Source organism: Ranitomeya variabilis, chromosome 4 (genome assembly GCF_051348905.1).
Source record: "Ranitomeya variabilis isolate aRanVar5 chromosome 4, aRanVar5.hap1, whole genome shotgun sequence".
Lineage (NCBI taxonomy): Eukaryota > Metazoa > Chordata > Amphibia > Anura > Dendrobatidae > Ranitomeya > Ranitomeya variabilis.
In genome coordinates, this window is record NC_135235.1 from 636618722 (window position 1) to 636636174 (window position 17453).

At 44.0% G+C, this 17453-nt stretch overlaps 1 protein-coding gene across 3 annotated transcripts in view; it reads left to right on the forward strand.

Moving 5' to 3' along the window:
- Nucleotides 1-17453, forward strand: part of LOC143767207 (uncharacterized) — a 206584-nt gene that overhangs the window by 60061 nt on the left and 129070 nt on the right. For 2 of the 3 annotated variants that reach the window (XM_077255344.1, XM_077255345.1), the window contains exons 18-20: nucleotides 5527-5610; nucleotides 6785-7032; nucleotides 7174-8014. The exons of the other annotated variant lie outside the window; for it this stretch is intronic. In XM_077255344.1, coding sequence (XP_077111459.1) covers nucleotides 5527-5610; nucleotides 6785-7032; nucleotides 7174-7760 — 919 coding nt within the window. In that variant the 3' untranslated portion in view covers nucleotides 7761-8014. Of the gene's footprint in view, nucleotides 1-5526; nucleotides 5611-6784; nucleotides 7033-7173; nucleotides 8015-17453 lie in introns of those variants that run through there. 3 annotated transcript variants of the gene reach the window in all.

Below are 17453 nucleotides of genomic sequence, written 5' to 3' on the forward strand. Positions count from 1 at the left end.
CATACCCTTCTCTGGGGGCAGGGTCTTCGGACCGGTCCTCGACGATATATTAGAGAAAGCCTCAGACGTAAAAAAGGGGTTCCCCGAAGAAAAGCCTAAAAAATTCCAGCCCTTTCGGAGACCCCGCTATAATCAGAAACAGGATTACAGGGGTAAAGGGAAGCAAGGTAGATGGAGCTACCAGAAAGGGGGAGACAGTAGACCCAAAACCAAAGACTCGAGTTACTCAGGACCGAGGTCTAGCTACCATAGGAAATGACGCCATCAGAGTAGGGGGTCGTCTAGCCGGATTCCTAGAAGGTTGGAGGGGAATAACAACGAGTCCTTGGGTGTTACAGGTGGTGTCCCAGGGGTACAAAATCGAATTTTCCTCCCTTCCGCCCGAAAGATTTCTGGTGTCCAGCACACATCTAAAATCATCATCCCCCATGTGGTCGGATATACAGGACCTCCTAAAAATGGCGGCAATTGTTCCGGTCCCCTCCCAAGAAGAGTACAGAGGTCATTACTCGAATCTCTTCTCAATAACAAAACCATCGGGAGAGTCGAGAACGATAATAAATCTGAAGCACCTAAACAACTGGGTGGTATACAAAAGATTCAAAATGGAGTCAATTCGGTCTACCATTCCTCTGTTGGAAAGGGGTATGGTGATGTGCACTCTAGATCTAAAGAGTGCATATTACCATGTTCCCATTTACCTAAACCACCAAAAATTCCTGCGGTTTGCGGTAAACATGGAAGGGAAGATCTATCACTTTCAATTTCGCTGTCTCCCCTTCGGCCTGGCGTCGGCTCCCAGGGTTTTTACAAAACTTATGGTAGAGGTAGTCGCATATCTGAGAAATCGGGATGTGATGGTAATCCCTTATCTAGACGACTTTTTGATAGCGGCAGAGTCAGTAAACCAGCTCAGGGTCAACTGTCAGTTCCTCATCTCCACACTAGAGAGTCTCGGTTGGATTATAAATTGGAAGAAATCGGATCTAATACCGAAATCCAGAATAAAATTCCTAGGAGTCATGCTCGACTCAGAAACAAGAATGTCCTACCTTCCGGAAGACAGGCTAAAGGGTATAATAAAAAAAGTCCATCATTTCTCCCGAGGCCGAAATACGATCAGAGACGGGATGAGAATACTGGGATTGATGACGGCCTGCATCCCTTGCGTGAGATGGAGCCAGTTTCATTCCCGACAGCTTCAGCAGGGAGTTCTGAGGAGCTGGAACAGGAGGCAAAATTCTCTAAATCAAAGACTGAATCTTTCTTTTCAGATCAAGAGGTCTCTGGTGTGGTGGACTCTCTCCAAAAATCTCCGGGTAGGAGTGTCATGGCTTCAAACCCCAAGTGTGTCAGTCACGACAGACGCAAGTCAGGAAGGTTGGGGAGGTCATGTCCTAGGAAGATATTTCCAAGGTCGTTGGGAAAGAAAGGACAGCAAGAAGTCATCAAACCACAGAGAGTTGCATGCGGTTTGGAAGGTCCTAACGGCGGCACAACATTTGCTGAAGAACAAGCATGTAAAAATCTTCTCGGACAATACGACGACTGTAGCCTTCCTTCGACATCAGGGGGGCCCAAGACATCTGGCATTACAAGATCTGGCGGAACAGATCTTAAAGTGGGCAGAGAAGTCGGTGCGGTCAATCTCGGCTGTACATCTGGAGGGATCCAAGAACCAGTTGGCAGATTTCCTGAGCAGGAAAAGTGTATCCCCTACAGAGTGGGAACTGAACAGCGAAGTATTCAGGGATCTTTGTCATCGTTGGGGGAAGCCGACTGTGGATCTATTTGCTACAAAGCAAAACGCAAAAGTCGAAACCTTTTACTCCCTAAACCCCTGGGAAAGTCCAGCTGCGATCGATGCCCTGTCACAACCCTGGAGCAACGGTCTTCTCTATGCGTTTCCGCCTCTAGCATTGATTCCAAGGACACTCAGGAAAATTTGCGAGGACGAGGCCAAAGTCATCCTCATAGCTCCTCACTGGCCGAAACGAAGTTGGTTTCCATTGTTAAAAAAATTGTCAGTGGAAGAACCTCTCCTGTTACCAGTAAGAGAGGATCTTCTTCTACAAGGTCCAGTTCTACACCAGAACCCAGGAGCACTTCAGTTGGCAGCATGGATCCTGAACGGAAGATCTTGAGAGCAAAAGGTCTTTCAGATGACGTCATTTCTACCCTTCAAGCCAGCAGAAAGCCGGTGACATCTGCAATCTACACAAAAATATGGAAAACATTTTGTGGATTCTGTGGGGAGATGACAGTTGATACTGACCATCCAGATATCCCGAAAATTCTTGATTTCTTGCAGTCAGGATTTCAAAAAGGTCTTAGACCAAGTACATTAAGAGTCCAGATAGCGGCCCTAAGTACATTCTTTGATTTTTCTCTATCTACCCACCCCTGGATTAGTAGATTCTCTAGAGCAGTCCAGAGGCTAAGGCCATTCATTAGGAAATCAGTCCCGCCATGGGATCTTAATCTGGTCCTGAATTTTCTGTGTGATCAGTCCTGGGATATAACTGGAGACATAGATATTAACAAACTCTCTCTTAAAACCGCGTTTTTAGTTGCGATCACATCGGCAAAAAGATTGGGGGAACTACAGGCTCTTTCGGTACAGAACCCGTATTTACAGATCTTTGATGATAAAATAGTACTAAGGCTAGATCCGGCCTTTCTCCCTAAGGTCGTCTCCGATACTAATATGAATCAGGAGATTGTTTTACCGTCATTTTGCCAATTCCCTAAAAACCAAAAAGAAAGATTTTTTCATAACCTTGATGTAAGAGAGTCAGTACTCAGGTACCTTGATCTATCTAGACCCTGGAGACAGGACAATAACTTGTTCGTTCAGTTCAGGGGTTCAAATAAGGGGAAAAAAGCGTCTAAAGCGACTATCGCACGGTGGATAAAATCTACAATTGATTTAGCCTACAAAGCTAAAGGTTTGAATTCCCCGGTTAATCTTAAAGCCCACTCATCTAGGGCCATGGCCACATCATGGGCGGAGAAAGGGGGAGCTACGGCAGACCAAATCTGTAGAGCTGCATCATGGTCTAATCTTAGTACCTTTTCTAAACACTATAAGTTAGATGTAGTTTCGCCTCAGTTGGCCTTTGGTAGAAAGGTACTTCAAGCAGTGGTCCCACCCTAAATACCATTCTCCTTTGGTATTTCTCCAGTGTGCTGTCAGGTGGTGACCTGGAAAACAGTAATTAGACTTACTGGTAATTGTATTTCCAGGAATCCATCCTGACAGCACTGTTAGTTCCCTCCCTATTGTTTGATCTTTATACTTATGTGATGTAACATTTGTATGATTGATTATTTTGTTGTAATAAAACTTGTTTTTGCATCCATCCAGATGTGTTACTTTGGAAAAACACTGAAGGGTGGTAGGGGGAGGGTCCTTTTAACCTCTCGTGTTTCCTGTCCCATCATGGATAAGAAGGACGTCCTCCAGTGTGCTGTCAGGATGGATTCCTGGAAATACAATTACCAGTAAGTCTAATTACTGTTTTTTTAGGGACCACATCTCATTTGAAGTCATTTTGAGGGGTCTATATGATAGAAAATAACCAAGTGTGACACCATTCTAAAAACTGCACCCCTCAAGGTGCTCAAAACCACATTCAAGAAGTTTATTAACCCTTCAGGTGTTTCACAGGAATTTTTGGAATGTTTAAATAAAAATGAACATTTCATTTTTTTTCACACAAAATTTATTTCAGCTCCAATTTGTTTTATTTTGCCAAGGGTAACAGGAGAAAATGGACCCCAAAAGTTGTTGTGCAATTTGTCCTGAGTACGCCGATACCCCATATGTGGGGGTAAACCACTGTTTGGGAGCATGGTAGAGCTCGGAAGGGAAGGAGCGCCGTTTGACTTTTCAATGCAAAATTGACTGGAATTGAGATGGGATGGCATGTTGTGTTTGGAGAACCCCTGATGTGCCTAAACATTGAAACCCCCCACAAGTGACACCATTTTGGAAAGTAGGCCCCCTAAGGAACTTATCTAGATGTGTGGTGAGCACTTTGACCCACCAAGTGCTTCACAGAAGTTTATAATGCAGAGCCGTAAAAATAAAAAATATTTTTTTTCCATAAAAATTATTTTTTAGCCCCCAGTTTTGTATTTTCCCAAGGGTAACAGTTGAAATTTGACCCCAAAAGTTGTTGTCCAATTTGTCCTGAGTACGCTGATACCCCATATGTTGGGGGGAACCACCGTTTGGGCGCATGGCAGAGCTCCGAAGGGAAGGAGCGCCATTTGGAATGCAGACTTAGATGGATTGGCCTGCAGGCGTCACATTGCGTTTGCAGAGCCCCTAATGTACCCAAACAGTAGAAACCCCCATAAGTGACCCCATATTGGAAACTAGACCTCCCAAGGAACTTATCTAGATGTGTTGTGAGAACTTTGAACCCCCAAGTGTTTCACTACAGTTTACAATGCAGAGCCGTGAAAATAAAAAATCTTTTTTTCCCACAAAAATGATTTTTAGCCCCCCAAATTTTTATTTTCCCAAGGGTAACAAGAGAACTTGGACCCCAAAAGTTGTTGTCCAATTTGTCCCAAGTACGCTGATACCCCATATGTTGGGGTAAACCCCTGTTTGGGCGCACGGGAGAGCTCGGAAGGGAAGGAACACTGTTTTACTTTTTCAACGCAGAATTGGCTGGAATTGAGATCGGACACCATGTCGCATTTGGAGAGCCCCTGATGTGCCTAAACAGTGGTAACTCCCCAATTCTAACTGAAACCCTAATCCAAACATGCCCCTAACCCTAATCCCAACGGTATCCCTAACCACACGCCTAACCCTGACACACCCCTAACTCTAATCCCAACCCTAATCCCAACCGTAAATGTAATCCTAACCCTAACTTTAGCCCCAACCCTAACCCTAACTTTAGCCCTAACCTTAGCCCCAACCCTAACCCTAGCTCTAACCCTAGCCCTAACCCTAGCCCTAACGGGAAAATGGAAATACATTTTTTTTAATTTTATTATTTTTCCCTAACTAAGGAGGTGATGAAGGGGGGTTTGATTTACTTTTATAGCGTTTTTTATAGCGGATTTTTATGATTGGCCGCTGTCACACACTAAAAAGACACTTTTTATTACAAAATATATTTTTTGTGTTACCACATTTTGAGAGCTATAATTTTTTCACATCGCGTTGCTCCGAGGGTCTCAGGGAAGCCCGCAGGGAGCCCCCTCCCTGCGCGATGCTTTCCTATACCATATATATCATATATCATGTTTGATCGCAGTGTGCCGGGGGTTAATGTGCCGGGGGCGGTCCGTGACCGCTCCTGGCACATAGTGCCGGATGTCAGCTGCGATAGTCAGCTGACACTCGGCCACGCTCCCCCTGAGAGCGCGGACGATCGCATATGACGTACTATCCTGTCAATGGGAATTAAGTCCCAGGTCACCTTGACGGGATAGTACGTCATATGGGATTAAGGGGTAAACAGTTTTTCATAACATAACTGTCTTTTTTTAACTTCACAGATGTACATTGCCCAAGAGGAGGAGGATCAGGAGAGAAGAAGACAGTGAGGGACAAACCGATGAGAAGGAGACAGAAGGCGCTGGGTAGGAGACCTAATACACTTTATGATGCCCCCACTATTAAATTCCTCCACAGTACCATCCACACACAGTATGATGATCGAACTGTACCCCTGTCAACTACCCTGGCAATGAATTGTGACCCCAGCAAAGTGTAATCCCCAAATGTGACCACCATAAAACCCTCCATGCAGTACAAGGGCCTACGTACAGTATAATCACCCCTACTATCACTGCACATAGTATAATGACCCCCACACAGCCCTCCACACAGTGTGATGGACCCCACACAAACCTTCACACTGTATATTTGCTTGCATACAATATAGTGGCCCTCAAATAGGCCTCCATAAAGTATAAAGGCTCCCTCATAGCCATCCACATATTATAATGCCCTCCACAAAGCCTTTCAAATATTATAATGGCCATACATACCTTATGGAAGGCTAATGGGCCCTACAAAGTCCCCCATATAGTATAATGCACCCCTCATTATCTTCGATATAGAATAATGCTTCCCCATAGTCTACTAAATATTATAATGCACCATCCATAGTCCTCCATATAATTTAATGTAATCTCTAGATAATATTATGTAATCTCCATAGTACTCAATATAGTATAAAGAAGCCTCTATAGTTCATCATATAGTATAGTGTAGCCTTTATAGTTCATCATATAGTATAATGTAGCCTTTATAGTTCATCATATAGTATAATGTAGCCTCTATAATCCTCCATGTAGTATATTGTAGCCTTTTTAGTTATCCATATTGCATAATGTAACCTCTATAATCCTCTGTATAGGATACAGTCTCTTTAATCCTCCATATAGCATAATGTAGCAGCTGTAATCCTGCCAATAGCATAATGAGGCCCTATAGTCCTGTCCTCCATAGAATAATGTGGCCCGATAGTCTTGTCCTCGATACCGTAATATGGCCCTACAGTCCTGTCCTCCATAACATAATGGGGCCCTATAGTCAATAATAGTTAATATATTTAATTTTGTACTTAACAAAAATTGATTATATAATTAATACATTTTAATACAAATAAAAAAATTGCAGCACCTTCCCTTTAAGTAATTATGCCTTTTAGCATATGATTAATTCCAAATTCTTGGTTGAGTAGTCCAGTGAGGAACAACACCATTTTCAGTATATTATAACTTACGATCTTTCTTTTTAACTTTACAGAAGTTCCATTGGCATCACAGGAGAAGAAAGCAATCAGGGACATTCTGATGCGGAAGAGACAGTTCAACAGACTGCCAGTGCTCAAAAAGAGTTCCATTTCAACAGACTAATTAAAAAGTACCCTGTAGGAGTAGACAATCAACCACCATCCCTGCCCACCTGCAGTCGGTACACAGAGCGTTTTGCAAAGTACTGTCAGGATAAATGGAGGCGGGACCAGTACAATTTAAGGGTTTCAAATGCTGTCGGTAAGGTTTTTTTTCATGTATTTTTTTATCTCTTATTTTAATTTGAAATCTGTCTAGTATAAGATATTGTACTCTTTGGGATGTGCTGCCTGAATATTTTATGTTTGCTGAATATTTTCCAGTATTGTTTTTTTCTTGTAGATTTTTTCAGGCATTTCCCCAAAGAAGAAGATCTAAAGCGCTATCTGACTAAACAGCACTGGACGTCCAATCTACCTGGCCTAGAAGATGTCCAACGTGGATGGAAACCTAAACCAAAAAGAGGGGATCTTGAGCACGTTGTCAAACTTCAAGAATTGGTGAAATCTCAAAATTGGAAAGGCCTAGTAATTACAAATGGTCGAAGTAAAGGTGAAGGACTGCACACAACTCATGCTTTTACGAAAGGAGACATAATTTGTGACTACCATGGAGTTCTTATAGAAGGACACGGGGCTGAAAAACGACAGGCAACTGTGCGTGAGCACAAATGTTATATGTTTTTCTTTAATATTGGTGAAAAGGTGTGGTGCTTTGATGCCAGGGAGGCTCCATGCAGTTGTCACCCGGACATGCCCTCAACATTTGGGCGAAAGATTAATCATTCACCGAAAAATTACAACGTGAAACCTGTCCTTAAATATATAATTGATGATAGCACCCCATCAATGCTTTTTGTGGCTAATTGCAATATCAAACCAGGGGCAGAACTATTGTACGATTATCGAGTGAAACAGAATCAATTTTGAGAAGCTTCAAATGTCTCATGGCTGACCACGTGACTTTATGATATTTAGAAAAGCATTTTAGTGTATGTTCTCCCCGTGTTTGCGTGGGTTTCCTCTGAGTACTCTGGTTTCCTCTTGCACCCCAAAGACATAGTGATAGGGAATCTGGATTGTGGGACCCAATGTGGACAGTGTTTTGGATTTATTGAAAGCGCTGTGGAGTTAATAAGGCTATAGAAGTCAATAAATATTATTATTATTGTCATAACCAATAAAATTAATTATTTTCCTTTTACCGTTTTCTCAGTGGTGTTATGTTTAAACTAGTTAGGCCCTATGATATGGTGCTATTTTGAAGTTACTATCTTGTCATCGTGTACTTTTTATCTTTTCTTAACTCCTTCACGACCTTGGCTGCCTCCCTCCCTTTTAGACGAGCTCGCGCTCTGAGCTCGCATCAACCCCCACAAGTCAACTGATCTGATCATCTGACACGTGAAGCTAACAGCATTGATCGGATCACTGCTAACCCTTTAGGATTTTGTCTTTAACCCCTTAACGACCGCCGATACGCCTTTTAACGGCGGCCGCTAAGGGTACTTAATCCACAGCGCCGTTAATTAACGGCGCTGTGGAAAAAGTGAATAGCGCCCCCCAGAGTCGGATTTTCTCTGGGGTCTCGGTTGCCGAGGGTAGCCGAGACCCCAGAGAACATGATTCGGGGGGTTTTTACCGACCCCCGAGTTGCGATCGCCGGTAATTAACCGTTTACCGGCGGTCGCAACAAAAAAAAAAAAACGCGATTTGCCGTTTAATTTCTCTGTCCTCCGATGTGATCGCACATCGGAGGACAGAGAAATGTGGTCCCCGATGGCCCCCAATAGCCCCCCAATACTTACCTACCTCCCCCGGTGCTCCTCGTGTCTCCCCATGGGCGCCGCCATCTTTTTTCCGGGAAAAAATGGCGGGCGCACGCGCAGTGCGCCCGCCGCCCGGCACCCGGATGTTCTTTGGGGTTTCGGCTGCCGGGGGTAGCCGAGACCCCAAAGAACATGATCGGGGTCGGTTTGCACCGACCCCTGCTTTGCGATCGCCGGTAATTAACAGTTTACCGGCGACCGCAAAAAAAAAAAAAAAAAAGCGATCAGTTATTTCTCTGTCCTCTGATGTGATCGCACATCAGAGGACAGAGAAATAGGGGGATTCGGGGACCCTATCATACTCACCCGGGGTCCCTGGGTCCTCTTCTGTCTTCTCCTGCCAGCCGGCTTTTTCATCATGGCGGGCGCATGCGCAGTGCGCCCGCCATCTGCTGCCATCTGCCGGCCGGCAGGAGAAGACAAGTTGGGGCTAAAATTAGGGTTAGGGTTAGGGTTAGAGTTAGGGTTAGGGTTAGGGTTAGAGTTAGGGTTAGGGTTGGGGCTAAATTTAGGGTTAGGGCTAGGGTTAGGGTTAGGCTACTTTCACACTAGCGTTTTTTGGCTTCCGTCGCAATGCGTCGTTGGAGAAAAAACGCATCCTGCAAAAGTGCTTGCAGGATGCGTTTTTTCTCCATTGGCTTGCATTAGCGACGCATTGCCACATGTCGCATCCGTCGTGCGACGGATGCGTCGTGCTTCGGCGGACCGTCGACACAAAAAAAACTACATGTAACTTTTTTGTGCGACGTGTCCGCCATTTCCGACCGCGCATGCGTGGCTGGAACTCCGCCCCCGCCTCCCCGCACCTCACAATGGGGCAGCGGATGCGTTGAAAAAACAGCATCTGCTGCACCCGTTGTGCGGCGCTTACAACGCTAGCGTCGGTACGTCGGCCCGACACACTGCGATGGGCCGAGTACGACGCTAGTGTGAAAGTAGCCTTAGGCTTCTTTCACACTTGCGTCGGTACGGGGCGGTCGCAATGCGTCGGCCCGATGTGAAAATTGTGCACAACGTGGGCAGCGGATGCAGTTTTTCAACGCATCCGCTGCCCAGTCTATGTCCTGGGGAGGAGGGGGCAGAGTTACGGCCACGCATCCGCGGAAATGGCGGACGCGACGTACAAAAAAAAAGGTTACATTGAACTTTTTTTGTGACGACGGGGGCTAAAGTTATGGTTAGGGTTGGGGCTAAAGTTAGGGTTGGGGCTAAAGTTAGGGTTAGAGTTGGGATTAGGGTTAGGGTTTGGATTAGGGTTGGGATTAGTGTTACGTTTGGGATTAGGGTTGGGATTAGGGTTAGGGTTGGGATTAGGGTTAGGGGTGTGTTGGATTTAGGGTTTTGATTAGGGTTATGGTTAGGGTTGAGATTAGGGCTGTTTTGGGGTTAGGGTTGTGATTATCGTTAGGGTTGTGATTAGGATTATGGATCGGGTTGAGATTAGGGTTAGGGCTGTGTTGGGGTTAGGGTTGGAGTTAGAATTGGGGGGTTTCCACTGTTTAGGTACATCAGGGGGTCTCCAAACACGACAGCCAATTTTGCGCTAAAAAAGTCAAATGGTACTCCCTCCCTTCTGAGCTCTGCCGTGCGCCCAAACAGTGGTTTACCCCCACATATGGGGCATCAGCGTACTCGGGATAAATTGGACAACAACTTTTGGGGTCCAATTTCTCCTGTTACCCTTGTGAAAATAAAAATTTGGGGGCTAAAAAAATCTTTTTTGTGGGAAAAAAAATATTTTTTATTTTCACTACTCTGCATTATAAACTTCTGTGAAGCACTTGGGCATTCAAAGTTCTCACCACATATCTAGATAAGTTCCTTGGGGGGTCTATTTTCCAAAATGGGGTCACTTGTTGGGGGTTTCTACTGTTTAGGTACATTAGGGGACTGCAAAGGCAACATAACGCCCGCAGACAATTCTATCAAAGTCTGCATTCCAAAATGGCACTCCTTCCCTTCCGAGCTCTGCCGTGCGCCCAAACAGTGGTTTACCCCCACATATGGGGTACCAGCATACTCAGGACAAATTGGACAACTTTTGGGGTCCAATTTCTCTTGTTACCCTTGTGAAAATAAAAACTTGGGGGCTAAAAAATCTTTATTGTTAAAAAATATATTTTTTTTATTTTCACGACTCTGCATTATAAACTTCTGTGATGCACTTGGGCATTCACAGTTCTCACTACACATCTAGATAAGTTCCATGGGGGGTCTAGTTTCCAAAATGGGGTCACTTTTGGGGGGTTTCTGCTGTTTAGGCACATCAGGGGCTCTCCAAACGCGACATGGCGTCCGGTCTCAATTCCAGTCAATTTTGCATTGAAAAGTCAAATGGCGCTCCTTTGCTTCCGAGCTCAGCCATGCACCCAAACAGTGGTTTACCCCCACATATGGGGTGTCGGCGTACTCAAGACAAATTGTACAACAGCTTCTGGGGTCCATTTTCTCCTGTTACCCTTGGTAAAATAAAAATTTGGAGGCAAAAAGATCATTTTTGTAGAAAAAATGCGATTTTTTTATTTTCACGGCTCTACGTTATAAACTTCTGTGAAGCACCTGGGGGTTTAAAGTGCTCACCACACATCTAGATAAGTTCCTTAAGGGGTCTAGTTTCCAAAATGGTGTCATATGTGGGGGGTCTCTACTGTTTAGGCACATCAGCGGCTCTCCAAACGTGACATGGCGTCCGATCTCAATTCCAGCCAATTCTACATTGAAAAAGTAAAACGACACTTCTTCTCTTCCAAGCTCTGCGGTGCGCCCAAACAGTGGTTTACCCCCATATATGGGGTATCGACGTACTCAGGAGAAATTGCACAACAACTTTTGTGGTCTAATTTCTCCTGTTACCCTTGTGAAAATAAGAATTTGTGGGCGAAAAAATCATTTTTGTGAAAACAAATGCGATTTTTTTTATTTTCACGGCTCTACGTTATAAACTTCTGTGAAGCACTTGGGGGTTCAAAGTGCTCACCACACATCTAGATAAGTTCCTTGGGGGGTCTAGTTTCCAAAATGGTGTCACTTGTGGGGGGTTTCCACTGTTTAGGCACATTAGGGGCTCTCCAAACGCGACATGGCGTCCGATCTCAATTCCAGCCAATTCTGCATTGAAACAGTCAAACGGTGCTCCTTCACTTCCAAGCTCTGCGGTGCGCCCAAACAGTGGTTTACCTCCACATATGGGGTATCGGCGTACTCAGGAAAAATTGCACAACAAAATTTGTGGTTAAATTTCTGTTTTTACACTTGTGAAAATTAAAAAAAATGGTTCTGAAGTAAAATGTTTGCAAAAAAAAGTAAAATGTTCATTTTTTTCTTCCACATTGTTTTAGTTCCTGTGAAGTACGTAAAGGGTTAATAAACTTCTTGAATGTGGTTTTGAGCAGCTTGAGGGGTGCAGTTTTTAGAATGGTGTCACACTTGGTTATTTTCTATCATATAGACCCCTCAAAATCACTTCAAAGGTGATGTGGTCCCTAAAAAAAACATGGTGTTGTAAAAATGAGAAATTGCTGGTCAACTTTTAACCCTTATAACTCCCTAACAAAAAAAAAAATTGTTTCCAAAATTGTGCTGATGTAAAGTAGACATGTGAGAAATGTTATTTATTAACTATTTTTTGTGACATATCTCTCTGATTTAAGGGCATAAAAATACAAAGTTTGAAAATTGAAAAATTTTAAAAATTTTCGCCATATTTCCATTTTTTTCATAAATAATCGCAAGTAATATCGAAGAAATGTTACCACTAACTTGAAGTACAACATGTCACGAAAAAACAATCTCAGAATCAGCGGGATCCGATAAAGCGTTCCAGAGTTATAACCTCATAAAGTGACACTGGTCAGAATTGTAAAAATTGGCTCGGTCATTAAGTACCAAATTGGCTCTGTCACTAAGGGGTTAATCAATGACAGCCAGCAGACGGTAATCTAAAATGTCCAATTGTCCAGCGCAATGTAACCAAAGATTTTATTACTACGACATAATAGTGGTGTATTATATCATAATAGTGGTGTATTATATCATAATAGAGTATTATGCCCTACTATGACATCATGGTGGGGTATGATGATATCACAATGGGGTATTATGACATCCCAGAGGGGTTTTATGACATCACAATAGGGCAGGGGTCCCCAACTCCAAGCCTCGAGGGCCGCCAACAGTGCAGGTTTTCAGGATTTGCTTAGCATTGCACAGGGGTTGGAATCCTCACCTGTGCAGATGATCACATTACCACCGATGCAATACTAAAGAAATCCTGAAAACCTGCACTGTTGTCGGCTCTCGATGCCTGGAGATGGAGACCCCTGCAAAAAGGTATCATGCCATCATAGTGGTGTATTATGACATCACAATGGGTATAATGACATGGTGGGGTATTATGATATCACAATGGGGTATTATGACACCAAAATGAGGTATTACATCACAATGGGGTATTTCGACATCATAGTGGGGTATTATCATACAGTGAGGTACTATGACTAGTTATGAGCAAACGTGCTCGCCACTACTCGGTACTCGCCCGAGTATCATTGTGCTCTGTGTACTCGGCGAGCACCTAGTATTTCCAGGATTATTCGGCGGGAGCTCACGTCTCCTCCTTTAAATTTTGGCGCTTTTTAGAGCGCCAATCAGCACGCAGGGATTATCTTCCATGCACTGTAATACCGCAGCCATCTTTGTTGTGGTATTACAGTGACTGGCTGGCCGCACAGCATCATCAGGTCTATAAGAGACCTGGCGCCGCCCTGCTTGCCGCATTCTGCTCCGGACTCAACTAGTGTAGGGAGAGCTGCTGCTGAGATAGGGTCAGATTCTTACATTTATTAGTTAATGTGGGTCTACCATTGTTCAATCCACAAATCCTGATAAACCAACTGTAATAATTATAGGGGATAACTCAGGAGACTCTTTGCGTGAAACAAGACAACTACAGGACACAGTTTTATAAGTGGTAAAGTCCATATTATCACACGGTGATTCAAACAGGTGCAGAGAGAAACTCAAGTCCACAACACTTGGTGTAAATATTAAACGCAGCTTAGCAGTCTATAGGGAACTTCAGAGGAAAATACAATCACGCAGAAAGTCTATGAAGCACAGTTATTCTTGATGATACTTGACACGAATAAGTCCTTGTTTTAGTCCAAACACAGATAGATATGCTTATAAGGCAGTTAAAGCAATGTCTTATCTCAACCAGGAAGGCCTGGGTGATAATCTCAGGTTTAAGCACAGCAGCAACAGCTTACATGTCCAGCAAATGCAGATGGAAGTAAACACGAGCAGCAGATGAAGGAGGATTAATGGAAACTGGTGTATGCAGCAGGAACTCAGTTGGACCTCCTTAACGTTCTTGGGTACCGGCCAGTCAACGATAGCCTGAATCTTACCAGATTCCATGCTCCGCCCCTGGGGAGAGATGATATATCCTAAGAACTGTATCTCAGAACGATGGAACTCGCATTTCTCCGGCTTAATATACAGATGGTTCTCTTTCAGACGTCTTAAAACAGTTTTGACGTGTTCTTCATGTTTCTGTAGAGAGTCAGAAAAGATTAGTATATCGTCCAAATAGATCACCACAAACTGGTCCAACAAATCTCTGAAAATGTTACTAGCAAGGTGTTGAAATGTTGCAGGGGTGTTACAAAGCCCGAAGGGCATCACAAGATATTCAAAGTGTCCATACCGGCATCTGAATGCTGTCTTCCACTCATCCCCTCTACGAATACTCACCAAATTATAAGCCCCACGAAGATCCAGTTTAGAGAACACTTTAGGATGGCGGACTCTTTCCAGTAATTCGGGAATCAGAGTCAAAGGGTAACGGTTTCGTATGGTTACCTTATTAAGTTCCCGATAGTCAACACAGGGTCCTGTTGTGAAATTGGATTCTGGGCTCCCCCGGTGGCCACTTGTGGAATTGAACTTGTGTGCATCATCCCCTCTGTTCACCTGCTCCTATCAGGATGTGGGAGTCGCTATATAACCTTGCTCCTCTGTCAGTTTCTTGCCGGTCAACAATGTATTCAGAAGCCTTCTGTGCTTGTTCCTGCTACTAGACAACTCCCAGCTAAGTTGGACTTTTGTCCTTGTGTGTTTTTGCATTTTGTTCCTGTTCACAGCTGCTGTTTCGTTACTGTGTCTGGAAAGCTCTTGTGATCGGAAATTGCCACTCTGGTGTTATGAGTTAATGCTAGAGTCTTAAAGGAATTTCTGGATGGTGTTTTGATAGGGTTTTCTGCTGACCATGAAAGTGTCCTTTCTGTCTTCCTGCTATCTAGAAAGCGGACCTCGATTTTGCTAAACCTATTTTCATACTACGTTTGTCATTTCATCTAAAATCACCGCCAATATATGTGGGGGCCTCTGTCTGCCTTTTGGGAAAATTTCTCTAGAGGTGAGCCAGGACTGTCTTTTCCTCTGCTAGGATTAGGTAGTTCTCCGGCTGGCGCTGGGCATCTAGGGTTAAAAAACGTAGGCATGCTACCCGGCCACTTCTAGTTGTGCGGCAGGTTTAGTTCATGGTCAGTATAGTTTCCATCTTCCAAGAGCTAGTTCTCATATATGCTGGGCTATGTTCTCTCGCCATTGAGAATCATGACAGTTTGACCGGCCCCAAAAGAGGGTTAAATTACTGGCTGAGAAAGGAGAGAAAAAAGAAGTCTGCTACAATTTTTTTTTTTTTTTTTTTTCTCTAGTTCTGAGTGTGCTCTTAATTGAATCACTTGCTAGTCTGCCTATACTGCAGCCTTCCTCTATTTCTCTCCTTCTAATCCTTGAATGGCTCTGTGTTCACCTGTTTCAAATGGATCTTCAGAGTGTAGCTACAGGTTTGAATAATCTCGCCACAAAAGTACAAAATTTGCAAGATTTTGTTGTTCATGCACCTATGTCTGAGCCTAGAATTCCTTGGCCTGAATTCTTCTCGGGGAATAGATCTCACTTTCAAAATTTTAAAAATAATTGCAAATTGTTTTTGTCCCTGAAGTCTCGCTCTGCCGGAGACCCTGCACAGCAGGTCAGGATTGTTATTTCCTTGCTCCGGGGCGACCCTCAAGACTGGGCTTTTGCATTGGCACCAGGGGATCCTGCGTTGCTCAATGTGGATGCGTTTTTTCTGGCCTTGGGGTTGCTTTATGAGGAACCTCACTTAGAGCTTCAGGCGGAAAAGGCCTTGATGTCCTTGTCTCAGGGGCAAGATGAAGCTGAAATATACTGCCAAAAATTCCGCAAATGGTCTGTGCTTACTCAGTGGAATGAGTGCGCCCTGGCGGCGATTTTCAGAGAAGGTCTCTCTGATGCCATTAAGGATGTTATGGTGGGGTTCCCTGTGCCTGCGAGTCTGAATGAGTCCATGACGATGGCTATTCAGATCGATAGGCGTCTGCGGGAGCGCAAACCTGTGCACCATTTGGCGGTGTCTACTGAGAAAACGCCAGAAAATATGCAATGTGATAGAATTCTGTCCAGAAGCGAGCGGCAGAATTTTAGACGAAAAAATGGGTTGTGCTTCTATTGTGGTGATTCAACTCATGTTATATCAGCATGCTTTAAGCGTACTAAGAAGCCTGACAAGTCTGTTTCAATTAGCACTTTACAGTCTAAGTTTATTCTATCTGTGACCCTGATTTGTTCTTTGTCATCTATTACCGCGGACGCCTATGTCGACTCTGGCGCTGCTTTGAGTCTTATGGATTGGTCCTTTGCCAAACGCTGTGGGTATGATTTGGAGCCACTGGAGGCTCCGATACCTCTGAAAGGGATTGACTCCACCCCATTGGCTAGTAATAAACCACAATACTGGACACAAGTGACTATGCGTATTAATCCGGATCACCAGGAGGTTATTCGCTTTCTGGTGCTGTATAATCTGCATGATGTTTTGGTGCTGGGATTGCCATGGCTGCAATCTCATAACCCAGTCCTCGACTGGAGAGCTATGTCTGTGTTAAGCTGGGGATGTAAAGGAACTCATGGGGACGTACCTTTGGTTTCCATTTCATCATCTATTCCCTCTGAGATTCCTGAATTCTTGTCTGACTTTCGTGACGTTTTTGAAGAACCCAAGGTTGGTTCACTACCTCCGCACCGGGAGTGCGATTGTGCCATAGACTTGATTCCGGGTAGTAAATACCCTAAGGGTCGTTTATTTAATCTGTCTGTGCCTGAACACGCTGCTATGCGAGAATATATAAAGGAGTCCTTGGAAAAGGGACATATTCGTCCTTCGTCATCTCCCTTAGGAGCCGGTTTTTTCTTTGTGTCTAAGAAAGACGGCTCTTTGAGGCCGTGTATTGATTATCGACTTTTGAATAAAATCACGGTTAAATATCAATATCCGTTACCACTGCTTACTGATTTGTTTGCTCGTATAAAGGGGGCCAAGTGGTTCTCTAAGATTGATCTCCGTGGGGCGTATAATTTGGTGCGAATCAAGCAGGGGGATGAGTGGAAAACCGCATTTAATACGCCCGAGGGCCATTTTGAGTATTTGGTGATGCCTTTTGGTCTTTCAAATGCCCCTTCAGTCTTCCAGTCCTTAATGCATGACATTTTCCGCGATTATTTGGATAAATTTATGATTGTGTATCTGGATGATATTCTGATTTTTTCGGATGACTGGGACTCTCATGTCCAGCAGGTCAGGAGGGTTTTTCAGGTTTTGCGGTCTAATTCCTTGTGTGTGAAGGGTTCTAAGTGTGTTTTTGGGGTTCAAAAGATTTCCTTCTTGGGATACATTTTTTCCCCCTCTTCCATCGAGATGGATCCTGTC